This window comes from Gouania willdenowi, chromosome 18, assembly GCF_900634775.1.
Source record: "Gouania willdenowi chromosome 18, fGouWil2.1, whole genome shotgun sequence".
NCBI classification, from domain to species: domain Eukaryota; kingdom Metazoa; phylum Chordata; class Actinopteri; order Blenniiformes; family Gobiesocidae; genus Gouania; species Gouania willdenowi.
This window is the reverse complement of record NC_041061.1, coordinates 15,254,881-15,269,519: the sequence shown is the minus strand read 5'-3', so window position 1 is coordinate 15,269,519 and position 14,639 is coordinate 15,254,881. Positions and strand designations below refer to the sequence as shown.

General features: G+C 37.2%; 1 protein-coding gene across 1 annotated transcript; it reads left to right on the top strand.

Annotated features, from left to right (window-relative positions):
- Nucleotides 1-1,200: 1,200 nt before the first annotated feature.
- On the top strand, nucleotides 1,201-14,639 carry plaa (phospholipase A2-activating protein). Its single transcript, XM_028474195.1, has 14 exons — nucleotides 1,201-1,451; nucleotides 2,798-2,991; nucleotides 3,068-3,168; nucleotides 3,318-3,438; nucleotides 4,560-4,727; nucleotides 5,860-5,995; nucleotides 8,050-8,219; nucleotides 9,423-9,574; nucleotides 9,652-9,871; nucleotides 10,038-10,103; nucleotides 11,487-11,558; nucleotides 12,344-12,451; nucleotides 12,627-12,797; nucleotides 13,955-14,639. Exons 1-14 carry the CDS (start codon nucleotides 1,309-1,311, stop codon nucleotides 14,521-14,523), a joined length of 2,391 nt encoding a protein of 796 aa, XP_028329996.1. The 5' UTR covers nucleotides 1,201-1,308; the 3' UTR covers nucleotides 14,524-14,639.

Genomic DNA, 14,639 nt, shown 5'->3' with positions numbered 1-14,639 from the left:
TAATAATAAAAACATTTATTATTATATACTACTACTACTACTACTACTACTACTACTACTACTACTACTACTACTACAGTAATGTGTTTATATAGGCTTTCAATATTATTTGTACTTACAGAAATGTGAAAAACATTGTACAGTGTACTAACATTATACTACTACTACTACTACTACTACTAATAATAATAATAACTATTATTATTATTATTATTATTATTATTATTATGACTACTTTCTTTTCTTTTATTTATCAGCTGCTGGAACTTTGCAAATTTCCCCTTGTGGGACGAATAAAGGTTATCTATAATAATGATAATTTATAACAATGATTATTAGAAGAAGAAGAAGAAGAAGAAGAAGAAGAAGAAGAAGAAGAAGAAGAAGAAGAAGAAGAAGAAGAAGAAATAAGAATTAATATTCTTATTATACTACTACTACTACTACAAATTTGATGATAAAGGCTTTCAATGTTATTTGAACTTACAGAAATGTGAAAAACATTACAATATTATTATTATTAGTCGTAATAATAATAATAATAATAATAATAATAATAATAATAAAGAATGAACTAAAAAAAAAACCCAAACAAACACATATTTACCCCTACCCCGACATGTAGAGAGACATAATGCGTTTGAACAATAGAAGCACATGGTCACACGTTTTTACCATTTATTTTTAAAGTTATCATTGCGTCACTTGTTTTAGCGGCTGCCGTGTGTCAGTGCCCGATCCTTTCACGGGCCTGATCATAGACATATATAATAAAGCCATTATTATATGATATTTATGGCCCTGATCCTCTCGGATCCTTTCAACACAGGCGCGAAATGCGTCTACATCCGGTCGGCCTATTTTACGGCAGTGAAACACTGCGATTTAAGAATTTGTTTGTGCATTCCAAACATGCTGCCAATATTTTTGTTTTGAGTGAATTCCGATCTATTTTGGTTTTTATATTATTTTCTGTTTGTTTTTTGATTGTCACGGTTGTCGGTTGCGTTATGATCCGTTTTTGTTATCATCTTGCGGTAGTTTTTCCTTTTTTGACTTTTTTTTTAAATGAACAATCAAAAACACAACATAAACAGTCACATATTTACATGTGTATTATTAAAATATTTCACAAACGTCGTGTGGTCGGTTTACGTTCAAATATCACGTCCCAGGAGATCTGTCGTAAGGACTGTGACTAGAGGACGTGACGTAGCCGACGCGCATGCGTTGAAACGATCGGGCACTGCCAAGTATCTTACAAGGATCGGCTCAACTTTCACGGAGCTGTCTGGGTGTCTTGGCACAATGGCTAACTCATATAAACTGAGGTGCTCCATCCCGGGACACGAGATGGACGTACGGGGCTTGGCGACGGCTGTGTTTCCGGAGGGAGCTTTTGTGTCTGTGTCCAGAGACCGAACCGGAAGAGTCTGGGTACCTAACTCCAGGTAGCTATTAGCATTGGCATGCTGCTGACTCACTGGACTATAGATAGTTTATTCACATTTGGCTTAACGCTGGACTGGCGTCTTAAAAACAACATGCCAGGATACCGTCCTTCCTTCTGTTACAAATGAATCAGTTCACTTCTTTGATTTGTTATAAAGCTACTGTGGCTTTTATTAAACGCATGCTAGCGGCTCAAATAGCTTTGTCATTCATTCAACCGAAACTTAAGTAGAGTTTCATTTCAGGTCTTTAACAAAGTCGCGTGTTTGTTACGTCATTTACCAAACAGGTACTAAACACTAACTATGTATGGGCTTTCTTTTTACTATATTCTGTAAATATATTATATTAACGTTTAACATATGGTTTAGTAGGGATTACATTGACTTGCCTTGACAGTCCTAATTATTCCTTTAATCCTCCAAATTTAAACTGGCCTTTGTGCCAAAACATGGTAGTTACATGAGGTTTACCATTTGAGAGTGGCGTGGAAGCTGTGTCTCAGATATGGGAAGGATGTACATTTTGGGACCCATCATCAGTACTGTACCTTTGAATCAGAGGGTGTTTTTGGCCTTTTTAACACTAGACACCCTCATCAAAGGTGGCCAGCTACAGGGTGATCAAGCCTGAGCTTTCATCCCATAACTGTTTCCCACTTGCTTCTATCTGCAGCTCTGGGTCACTTCACACTCGGTTTGTGAGAAATTTCGACTTTAATCTCGACATTTCAACTTTATTTTTGACATTCCGACTTTATTCTTCATTTTCCCAAAATTATTTTCTCCATCCAATCTTCTTCCGTAGGTCCCCATATGTACCGGTTTATACACTTTTGTAATGATACGACATGAATAATTGTTAGAAAAATATATACATTATTATTTCATGGACCCCTAAGATACTGATGCTCTGTTGTACCCCAGTTTGAGAACCACTGCAATAGAATACCCCGCGGAGGAATCAAAATGTAAGCATTTAACATTCTTTGTTAAAGCTTTGCAGTTGCACTCTATTTCCAATACAGAGAATGTTTTCACTTTTTCAATAAAAATATAAATACTTGCCGTAATTAAATAGTCTTTTTTTTTTTTTTTTTTTTAAGGGGGGGTTGAAAATAAAAGCGTGCAGGCTAAATAAGATGCTGAAAAAAAGTTACGTTCATAACATTCTTATATTTAAAAAATAAAAATATCATTTGTACAGCTGGGATTTTTCTATGGTCAAAGCCATGTTGATTTTTCACAACAATTTCACAGGCATGAAAACATTATGCTGGTGTTCCTTTCCTTTAAAAAGAAAATAACAAACTTGCTTCTGTTTCTCTTTCTTTCTCCTCTCTCAGCCCAGACAAAGGTTTCACAGAGATGCACTGCATGTCTGGCCACTCAAACTTTGTATCCTGCGTCTGCATCATCCAGCCCAATGAAACATACCCTCGGGGACTTATTGCCACTGGTGGGAACGACAATAACATTTGTATTTTCACAATGGACCAACCACAGCCTTTGTTCACTCTCAAGGGGCACAACAACACAGGTAGGAAGACCTTAAAACATAGTGATTTGGTGTTTTTTGTGTAATTTTTTTCATTTTAATATTTTTTTTTGCACAGTTTGCACTTTGTCATCAGGGAAGTTTGGGACACTTCTTAGTGGCTCCTGGGACACTACAGCCAGAGTGTGGCTCAATGAGAAGTGCATGATGACTTTGCAGGTAAATCTCTTCTGGGATTTGTAGTTTTTATTAACATGGCCCCTTTTTTTTATTTTTTTTATCCATTTTAATATTTAGTTGTGTGTATTTCATAGACACTCGTTTTCATTGTCTCTCATGCACTCTGCTTCATATTAACTCTGTAACAGGGTCACTCTGCTGCTGTGTGGGCTGTGATCATCCTACCTGAACAAGGCCTCATGCTGTCTGGATCAGCAGATAAGACGATCAAACTTTGGAAGGCTGGTCGCTGTGAGAAGACGTTTACTGGTGAGATTTGCCTCTCGACATCAATGTGATTTTTGGATTTCTATGAAATTGAGTTTTAGGTCAAGGGATGGTCATGTGCGTATGAGGTGCTTTTTTATATACTATTGTCTGCAGCTGACATGGCCAATTGGTGGCCATCTGATCCTGAGTCGAAAAGTACTCAAAACAACAGCAAAAATACACAAAATGACGACAAAAATATGCAGAACGACGACAGAAAATACCCAAAAAACACAATATGACAAACACAAATGCAGAAACTGCAAAACACACAAGACAATGAAAAAAGCACACAAAAATGACTCCAAAAACATACTAAAAGAAAACACAGAACAACCAACACACACACAAAATGAGAGAAAAATATACAAAACAGCAAAAATATTCAGAATGACAGAAAAATTAACAAAGGTGCAGCAAAAATATACAAAATGATGACAAAAGTATGCATAACAACACACTTTATGATGATATAATTACACAAAATGACTGAAAAACATACAAAACGACAACAAAAAACACTCACGCACAAATGCAGAAAATCAAGACAGCAAAAGTATCCAAACGACCCCAGAAACATAATAAATGACTCGAAAAACACAAAACAACAAAGAACACTTACAAGATGAGAAAAAATTATACAAAGTGAAAAAATATTCAGAAAAACAGAAAAATATACAAAGGAACAATAAGAATATGCCAAAATGACTTCAAAAGCACACACAATGACAAGAAAAATCACCAAATGAATCCAAAAGCACAAAACGACAAGTGCACACAAATGGAGATGACATGCACAAAATGACAACAAAAACACGCAACACGACTCCAACGCTCACTATGTTTACATAAAGACGCAAAATGACAACGACAATGCACAGCATTACTTGCAAAACACAAGACAACGGCAAAATACTACATTAAACAAACTTAATGTCTCCAAAAAACACAAAACAACTACTCTCACGCACACACACACACACAATTAGAGACAAAATGACAAAATAACAACTAAAACACTCAAAATCAATGAAAAGTATACAAAATAATGGTAGCTGCATTCTTCTCTCTTTAAACACACACCTAATGAGTTGTCTGATGGCTTCTTGTTTTTATTCCAGGTCATGAGGACTGTGTGAGGGGACTAGCAGTGATTAGCAACACTGAGTTCTTGTCGTGCAGCAATGACAGCAGCATCAGACGGTGGCTAGTGACTGGAGAGTGTGTGCAGGTCTACTACAGCCACACCAACTACATCTACAGCATAGATGTGTTCCCAAACGGCCAAGGTTTGTCCTTTGTAGCTGTAACAACAGACACCCTAGGATACCCTAAGTTACCAATATGCACTTGTGTGGAGCAGTAGTTCTCAACCTTTTCAGCCTGCAACCCCCAAAATACAGACCCCCAAAATAAAGGTACCGGGGACCTCCACTGTACCTGAAGGTGGTTGAACACAGACATGAACATTGAAGTCATGTGGAGACAGGGTCATCTATAAGGGGGAATAAAGGGGAGAGATTTTTGTGGCCCATCCATAAAGTCAGCAAAATGATGGTACATTGTTCTATGAATCTGTGATAACCACATTTATTTATTTATCTGAATAATATCCACTGTTATCCAAGAAGTTTATTATTATTTGCACCATAGTATATAGTCATCTTAAAGATGTAAATGTTTGTTTTTCATCAGAAATAAAATGGGTTAGAAGTGACCGAAAATGGGGGAAAGGGTGGTGAAATGGGATTTTAAAGACCACAAAAATTGGTTAAATGTTGCAAATTAGTTTGGCCAAAAGCGGCTGGAAAAAGTGGTAAAAAAGGTTTCAAAGTGTCAATATTGGCTTAGAAGTGACAGAAATTGGGCAAATAATGGGCATGACAATTTGTGAATGTGGTTAAATTGGCAAAAAATAAGCATGAAATATGGTGAAAAGAGGTTAAGTGTCAATAACGGGTCAACATATGGGACATTGGGTGGGAAAAGTAGTGGAAATGGTTTATAAGTGCAGAAAATGTCTTGAAAGTGGAAAAAATGTTCAGAAAAGGATTACAATTTCATGGAGAAGTGGCAGAAATGGGAGTAATGTAGCAAAAATGCATTAAAAGGAGCAAAAATATGGTAAGAAAATAGGTTTGGCGTAATTGCAGAAAAAGTATAAAAAATAAGCAAAAATGGGCTGAAATTGTTCAAGAAATATCCTTAGTTTCTTGAAGGCATGTAGCAACCCCATTCCAGTGTGATGAAAATAAGTTTAAATATGACGAGTTTGCTGTAGTTGCAGAAAAAGGGTAAAAATAAGCATAAATGGGCTCAAATTGTACAAATGGTGTCCTGACCCCAAGTTTGAGAGCTCCTGTTGCAGAGTCATCTCCCTGTTTTTAAAATACATTCTCCATGATGTTTTTTCCTTCACAGATTTCATAAGCACAGGAGAAGACAGGACTGTGAGGATATGGAGGAATGGAGAATGTGTTCAAACCATCCGTCTTCCAGCCCAGTCTGTGTGGTGCTGCTGTATTCTGCCTAATGGAGATATAGCAGTCGGAGCCAGGTAACTCCAGTGCTTTAGGCCTGCTAATGGATACTCTGCTCGTAACCATTATCTTACCCTCTAGTGCCTAAACCTCTTTGTTTGCAATCAAACATGAAATAAAAAGCTTTTTCTTATTTGAAATAGATTTTTTTTTTTTTTTTACACGAAACATTATAACTGAAATAAAACTACACAATGTTGTAGGCACTTCCATAAATGACTCCAAGCTGCTTCCAATTTACATTGACTTCAACACTTAAAGTGTTTATCAATTTGCCTAATTCTTATTCTGCTTTTTGTAAATTCTCATTAAAGCCAAATTAGGATAACCTTTAATAACTCACTTATTAACTGGTTAAACATCATGAAGGAGTGGTTCCCAGGCTTTTTTAAATCGTGACCCCATCACAAATTTCTGGTGACCCCCAAAGACTTTTTCTCTTCTAAAATTAGTTTTTGTTCATGTTTGTGATACTGTGCCAGGATTAGTGCACAAAGTGACATGATGCAGATATTTTTATACTGCATTTTATTCATTTATATATTTATTTTGCTTTATTTATTTTTGTGAAAGTGAAAAAAATTGTTTATTTTAATTTGAAAAATAATTATGTTTAAAAGTATGTTTTTTTCCATAATTATTATTTCTGTTTATCAATTACTAGACATTTCATTCGACCCCATTTAAATGCCAGGCGACCCCCAGGTTGTTTTTCAGAAGTAAAGTTCTTAAATAATTCTAATTTGGTGGTTTCCAACCTTTTTTGGCTCGTGACCTCATTTAAATATCACAAATGTTTTTTCTTTTTTTTTTCTAGAACTAGTTTTTGATCATATTTGTTATACTGTGTTACCAGTCGCCAGAATTAGTGCATAAAATGGCAAAGCGCGCCAGCTCAAATATTTTTACGCTGCATTTTATTTGAACTACAATTATATTTGAAAAAGTGAAAGTATAGATTACAGTTGTTTGAGATTTTTTGTGTTGTGTTTTACTTCGAAAAATAACACCCTTTAAAAAAAAAAAAGAAACTATTCTAATCAGTTATATATATATATATATATATATATAAATAGTAATGTCCCTGTTTCAATTCCAGGGGACCCCATATGGCAGGAGTGTCAAACTCATTTTAGTTTGGGTACCAAATACAGAATGGTTTGATCGCAAGTGGGCCACAGTTATGCAATAAAATTGATTTACCTAATTGCAATAACAAAAGTTTTATTGCTGTCGTAAAAAGATTGCACTTCATGTGGTGTTGACCTCTGACAGCATGTGCAAACAAGGTGAAAAAAGAAAGTTGGCCACAGATTTTATGTTGAAAAACAAGTGATTTCAACATTATTAGCCCCTAGTTTGTACTTTTACGTATACTTAAAATGCTAAATATGTAAGAAACTGACCATATCCATCAATAAGTGATAGATCGCAGTCCCAACATGATCTTCACTTTGAATTTTCTAGATTTTGTGAAGAACTTCTATTTAATTAAGGAAAATATTGTAATCATTTGAGGAAAATGTAAGCATTTTTTTTTTTCCAGCACCGGGAAAACTGTGAGTCCCTGCAAATATTGAGTTTCATTTACACAATGATTTGTGTGTTCTCTCATTTTCACTTTTTCCCACGGGTTGAATTGGATGCTCCAAAGGGTCAGATTTGGCCCCCGAGTCTTGAGTTTGACACAAGTGCCATATGGGGTTCACGACCCCAAGGTTGAAAACCTATGGTGTATGTGTTGCTTAACGGAATTCACTTCCTTAAACAGAAATGGCAATATTGCTATTTTCCTATTATTTATTCATTTAATTTAATTTTAACCAAAATCAAGCGCAAATTTCACTACGACAGGGAATTATCCCTCGCATGCATGTTTTTGGACAATATCACGGATTTACTGACTATTTTTCCCAGTGAATGAATGGGTGCGTAGGCAAGGAGATGGAAATATCAGTTCTCCCGCAAAATATGGCGCAATATTACGGATTTCACTTTGAAATAAGAAATAGTTAATAGGATTGGGGAATTTTTTTTTATCCAATCACAGCTGTTGCTTTTCCTCCCAAAGTGACGGCATCATCCGTGTGTTCTCTGAGGCACACGATCGCATCGCCAGTGCTGAGGACCTGCAGACCTTTGAGGACGAGCTCGCCAAGGCCACGATAGACCCTAAAACTGGAGACCTGGGAGACATCAAAACAGAAGACCTTCCTGGCAGGGAGCACCTCAGTGAGCCTGGTAATTATTGAAATTGTTTTGTTCATAACGGGGTTTTTCACAAGTGTGGAAATTCATAATTTTCCCATAATTGTCTGCAAATATGCCATTGTGCTGCCGAGAGCCCCTCTGCCGTCCCAAAGCACGGCAGTCTCTCCTCTGTGGACGTGTGCAAATAGTTACCTTAACTTGAGATTTTCATTCAAATCTGGTAAAGACACACCATAAAAAAACAGCATGTGATATTTGCTCACTATAAGCACAGCATGTGAACTTTGTGCTGAGCTTTAGGACTGCTCTCGCCTTGAGGAGGAACAGATGAGGAGCTTGTGTTTAAAAAAAAAAAAAAAAAAAAAAAAAAAATGAAGTAATTAAAATGAGCGGCACACAACGGCCACTCAGTTCTCATTATTCATGTTAATAAATTAGATTCAGTTCATTCTTGAACATCCCAATACAGAATAAAATTGAATTAAGAATATGTTTATATATTATACAATTATATAATATTAAAAAACAAAACAATATTTAACAGAATAAAGTTCACGTCATGGGAGGGATAAAAGTATGCAAAAGATGATTACATTTTTTTTGTTTGATTTGTATTTAACACATTCTGATAAGAATGACTGTATATTGTTAATTGGACTTTTTATTTGAAATAAGAAATGTGAAAAATCATAACAGATTTTTTTTAAATTGTTTTTCATTTGATTCCTATTCATGACACTTTGATAAGAATGACTGTCACTGTATATTGTTAATATAGGCTACAAAGTTAAATTTTTTCACATTTTTGCTTGGTGGTGTGCCTTTGGATTTTTTTTCAATGTACCTTGGCTCAAAAAAGGTTAAAAAAAAAACAGTGATCTATAACAGCGATTCTCAACTGGTGGGTCGCGAACCTGTACTGGGTGGGTCGCAGACAGCTGGCCAAAAATCAATAAATACTTAATACTTTTCTTTTGACAGGCATGCTGTGAAATGCATGTTGCACAGAAAAATATATAGATTTATGTTTTAAAAAAAAAAGATTGTTTTGTTTTTTGAAAAACTAAATTTGATTGGTTGAATTTAAAAAAAAAAAAAAAAAAAAAAAAAAAAAAGAGGGTCACGATTTAATGACCGTGGCAAAATGTGGGTCCCAGGGTGAGACCAGTTGAGAACCCCTAATTTATGAGATGTCTTGTTTTTACTAATGATTTTAACATGTTGGTCATTCAGGAAATCGTGACGGTCAGACGCGGCTCATTAAAGAGGGACAGAATGTGGAGGCCTATCAGTGGAGTGTGGGTGATGCTCGCTGGGTGAAAATTGGAGACGTGGTGGGAGGATCCAACCAGCAAACCTCAAAGTGTGTGATGTACGAAGGAAAGGTAAGGCAGCGATGAACTGACGGCTGGAAGAAAGAAGCACAAGAGCTGCTTTAATGGTCCCCTGGATTTGTGCTCAGGAGTACGACTATGTCTTCACCATCGACGTCAACGAGGGAGGGCCGTCCATGAAGCTGCCTTACAACATTTCTGAGGACCCCTGGCTCACAGCTCACAACTTCCTGCAGAAGAATGACCTGAGCCCCATGTTCCTGGACCAGGTGGCTAATTTTATCATCGAGAACACCAAAGGACATGTGGTAGGACCAGCTCAGCCAACTGGTGGCGACCCCTTCACAGGTCAGTCTGATGGTCTGAATTAAAATATTTAGGATCACACTTACTCTGGACTAACATGGTTAAAATCACATTTTCTATCCACCTGCATACTTTAGCACATTTAAAAATGTCCACAGACAGAGCACCGAATTCAGGCTCATTGATGTTTGGATTTCTATCTTTGCAGGAGGAGCTCGATATGTTCCTGGGGGCTCAGGTGATGAGCCCAAATCTGGAGCAGATCCCTTTACAGGTACAGCAAAGTTGCTTTGAAAAGATATTGCCAACAACTTAATTTGTTCAAAAGGGAAAAACTAGTCAAGTGTGGAAGAGGTGGAGCATTCAGTCCATCTGTGGCTATTGAGGAGCTACAGAAACAGATTAGGGCCAGTTTTAATGGAGACTGTTGTTGTATATGGTGAATTGTCCTTAGTCTGCTTTTGTAGATTTGACTTAATTTGCAAACCTTCGACTTTGATCATCAACTTTATTCTCGAAATTTCAACTTTATTCTCAAAAATGTCAACTTTAAAGGAGCATAGGGCAGGATTTGAGAAAAAAATAAACATTAATTTTAAGTTTTTTTTAAATGGTACTGGGTGATGAAGTGCTCTAAACCAAAGAGAATGAGTCCACACATATTTCTACCTATTGCCTTGAAAAGATTGTGTGATACATTCTGCACTGCTGTTGCGGGTGCGAACAGCAGTACAGTTCCCTGTGGACGTGACGTCAAATGACTCTGGTGCGCGTCCTCGATGGCTTGGAGAGGCGGCGGCCGCCACTGGAAATAAAGAAGAATGAGAAGAAGACAAACACGGTGGACTAAACTACTGTTTGGATCCACAGAGGCATGTTCACAGGTCTTGCAGTAAACAGTTGCATGAACAGGGAGTAAATAAATAACCGTGTCACAGTTGGAGTGCCGATCGGGCAGCATTTTCTCGTCCATCCTAAAAGTGAAAACCTCTTTTTTTTGTTTTTTTTTTTTTTCTTCAAAGGAATGACACATGTACGTTTGTTTTAGTGGTATGCACTGATTTTATTAACAATCAACTGTTAATGTCAACATCAGATCAGCGCACGGGTCACAAGATTAACTGAAACACAAACAGGGATGCAGTGCACGTAAGAGACCAATCTGATCTATTTATATAATTAATGTATGAAAGATGAGGATAATCCATGTTATTATGCAGAAATAGGAACGTTTCAATGGTGTACTTCTTTAAAATTGTCCCCCTCTGCTTCATTCTCCCTGCCCAGCGGATCACAGCTGCTGCTGCAGCAGGAAATGAAGAACGCTGCGCATAAACAAAACACTGTGACCGAACACAAGTTCTAAATATCTGTCCAAACTTGACCCGTACGGTTCGGTTGGGTATCCATCCTCTGTCCACAGTATCAGCTGTGCTACGGTCATTAACAAACAGCTGATGCGTTCCACCACTGATGGCTGCAGTTACACTAACCACCGTGGTGTCACTATAAAGTCTGTTTTTTTTTTTTTTTTAATCCTGCCCTATGTTCCTTTAATCTAGACATTTTTAATTATTTTTTCCATAAAAATTTGCCCAAATCCTCTTCCATTCTTTTGAATGCAGTTTAAAAGCAGATTTTTTTTCCCCCCCAACAGGTTCTGGGCGTTACATTCCGGGATCAGGCCCAACTCCTGGTCCTCCAGGCGGCGTGGTGGATCCCTTCACAGGTGAGATTCTGATGAAAAAAAACCCCGCTTGTCTAAAAATGTGTTTACACAATCATAAACACACAATCCATCTTATTGCTTAGCGTTGCTTTGGAATACTGCTGATATTTGTAACTTTAATATGTGTCATTTCAGGGGATGTAAGAGTATAACCTAAATCAGCTACAAACATGAGCTGCATTTTAAAAAAAGAAAGTGATGCATTTTTTCACTGTATTTATGATTTGAAAACTTTTCTGATATTTTTATTTTACGTTTTTAAAACGTGTATTTTTTTGTTTAACTTTGTATGGTGATAAATGAAGAAATGTGTATTTTGGTTTGTGAGTTTGAACAGTTTGTAAGAAGGTTATAAGAAGAATATATTAGTTTAAAAATTATTGACAATTTAAATGAAATAAGAATCTGAATTCTGACTTGTGGTTTTTTTTTTTTTTTTTTCTCCAAAATAATATCTATTCAAATTTAAATAAAGTTAAGAGCATCAATACATCCCAGTCTTTGATTTTAGGTTGTTTTTTTAGAATGACCTTAGTGGGAATATTATGGAAATATTTTTACTTGGTTATTCTTACAATTATGTATAATTTTATCAATTTTAAGGTTATTCTATATTATTTTTATTGTATACAAGTGAGCTGCATTTAGTCCAAGTAAATTCTGTACACACACAAACAAACTTAGGATGTGTGAGCTTTTGTAATTCATCGTTTACTCACCACCTGTTGGATTAAACACTAATTTAAGGAAAAATAATGCGTCTTTTACCTCCTTTTCCTCTACAGGAAGTGGAGCCTACTCATCAGCAGACCTGAGACAGAGAGCAACCAACAGCTACTTCCCTAAGACGGACGGTGTGATGTTTGAACAAGCCAATGCCTCTCAGATCATCGGTGAGCATTTCCTCTTGGTTTGTCGACTAACTGCAATAAACTAAAAACTCTTTAACCCTCAGAGGGAAAAAAAAAAGTCCCGAATATGTCAATAATCTTTTCTGCCTGCTACATCACAGATGATTTCTCATTTAACTATGAAATTAACTCTAAACATTTGATCATTTCTCTCAAGCCAAGTTGAAGGAGCTCAACGCAGCAGCTCCTCAGGAACAGAAGCTCTCTGAAGACGTCCTAGAAAGCCTCAGCAGGCTACTGTCAACAGTCTGCGCACCCGGGGCCACCGAACCACCGCCTAACATCCAACAGATCAACTCACTTTGGAAAGCTTCTCATTTGCCAGAAGGTACATCAGGTGCTCGAGAACAAGGGCTGTGTTTGAAATGTTTGAGATGGAGACATTTTTTTCAAGTGGGCAGCACACTACTCATACTCAACCTGCTTCAAGCTAAAAATCAAACATCCCCTCACACAAAAGCATGTCTTTTTGTCTTCAATTAGTTTTTTTGTAAATAGGGCTCTTGTTTTGAAGTTAACCAGAAGTTTTGTCAGTAGCTCAATGGCGGGTCTCTGAAAATCTCCAAAATGTCGACATTAAATGTGTTTCCATGAGTTTTATGGCTCAAATAAGCACATGTTGATATTTTACCTTGTCACTTTCTCACTTAAAATGCTTTCAGAACTTTCAAAGGTGGAGAACCAATGGAGGTATTTAGCCTCAGTGTGCTTCAGGTTTTTGTCATCGTAGATTAGAAATGCATCTTGGGAAACTTGGACGTACTTCAGTGGGAACGCTCATCATCCTAATCCTACTAATCGATAGTATGTAGTAGTAGTAAGGGTTTAAGAAAATCAATATCTGCGATATTTTACTGCGCTATTTATCGTATCGATCCAAAAAAAAAAATATGTCCAAATCGATTTTTTTAAACCATGTTTAACGTAAAAACCATTTCATTGCGCTAACATATGCATAGCATGGAATCAGGCTCAGTCAGCTAGATAAGACTACATCAGACCTTGTTCATTTTAGCTTGGAAGTTGATTGAATTTTATTTTCAAAATAAATAAAAATTAAGAACTTAACAGAATCAGCATCTGTTGTAGAAGCTAAAGTTAAACTTTAAAAACAAAATGTAATTTCACAGTTTCATAAACATGCCACTTGTTTTTGATATTAGTTACCATTTACTTGTTCTCGCCAGTTTAAAAGAGATGAAATAAATTGTGTTTTATGCCATTTTGTACTTGTAAAGGTGACATTTGTTGTTGATATTGCGATGATTATTGTATTTTGACATGTAAATTGCATCATCAGATTCATGACAATGCACACTTCTATATAGTAGACAGTATATATTCCATTGAGTTTGTAGTGTATAGTACTTAGTGTGCCATTTCAAACACAGCCAAGATGGCAAAGTTTTTGTTTTAGTCGTTATCACATTTTTAGTTGTTTTTTTGGTTTAACACAAGCCAACAAACCTCCTCCTTGTGTTTCAGACATTGTCTTCCCTGTACTGGACATTATGAGGTTGGCAGTGCGCCATCCGCAGGTTAATGAGACCCTCTGTGGTGAGGCTGAGGGAGTCCAGCTGTGCAACCACCTGCTAAGCCTAATGAGGCCCGAGGGTCGCGCTGCCAACCAGATGCTGGCCCTGCGGACTCTGTGCAACTGTTTCAGTGGCCGTCAAGGCCGCAGCCTCCTCCTGGCCCAGCGTGAGACGGTGCTGTCACGTGCTGCCGACCTGGCCGCCGTCTGTAATAAGAACATCCACATCGCCCTGGCCACGCTGGTGCTTAACTACGCTGGCTGTCTGCACGGCCAACCAGACCTGGAGGCCAAGGCTCAGTGTCTGTCCGTGGCCAGTCGAGCTTTGGAGACGGTACAAGATAAAGAGGCTGTATTTAGGCTGCTGGTAGCGTTGGGAACCACTGTGGCCTCAGATCAGACAGCCCAGGACTTGGCTCGTTCTCTAGGGGTCAACTCTCAGATTTTAAAGTATTCAACTGTGTCTGATCCCTCGAAGGTTGGCGAGTGTTGCCAGTTGGTTTTAAAACAACTACAATAATGCGAGTGACTAGCGAATAGATGCACACGTTTCTAGTACTCTGATGTGCTTTATCATTTATGGAGACTTGAATAATTGTATGCTCTGAAATAAAAAGGACAAATGAAAACTTTTAA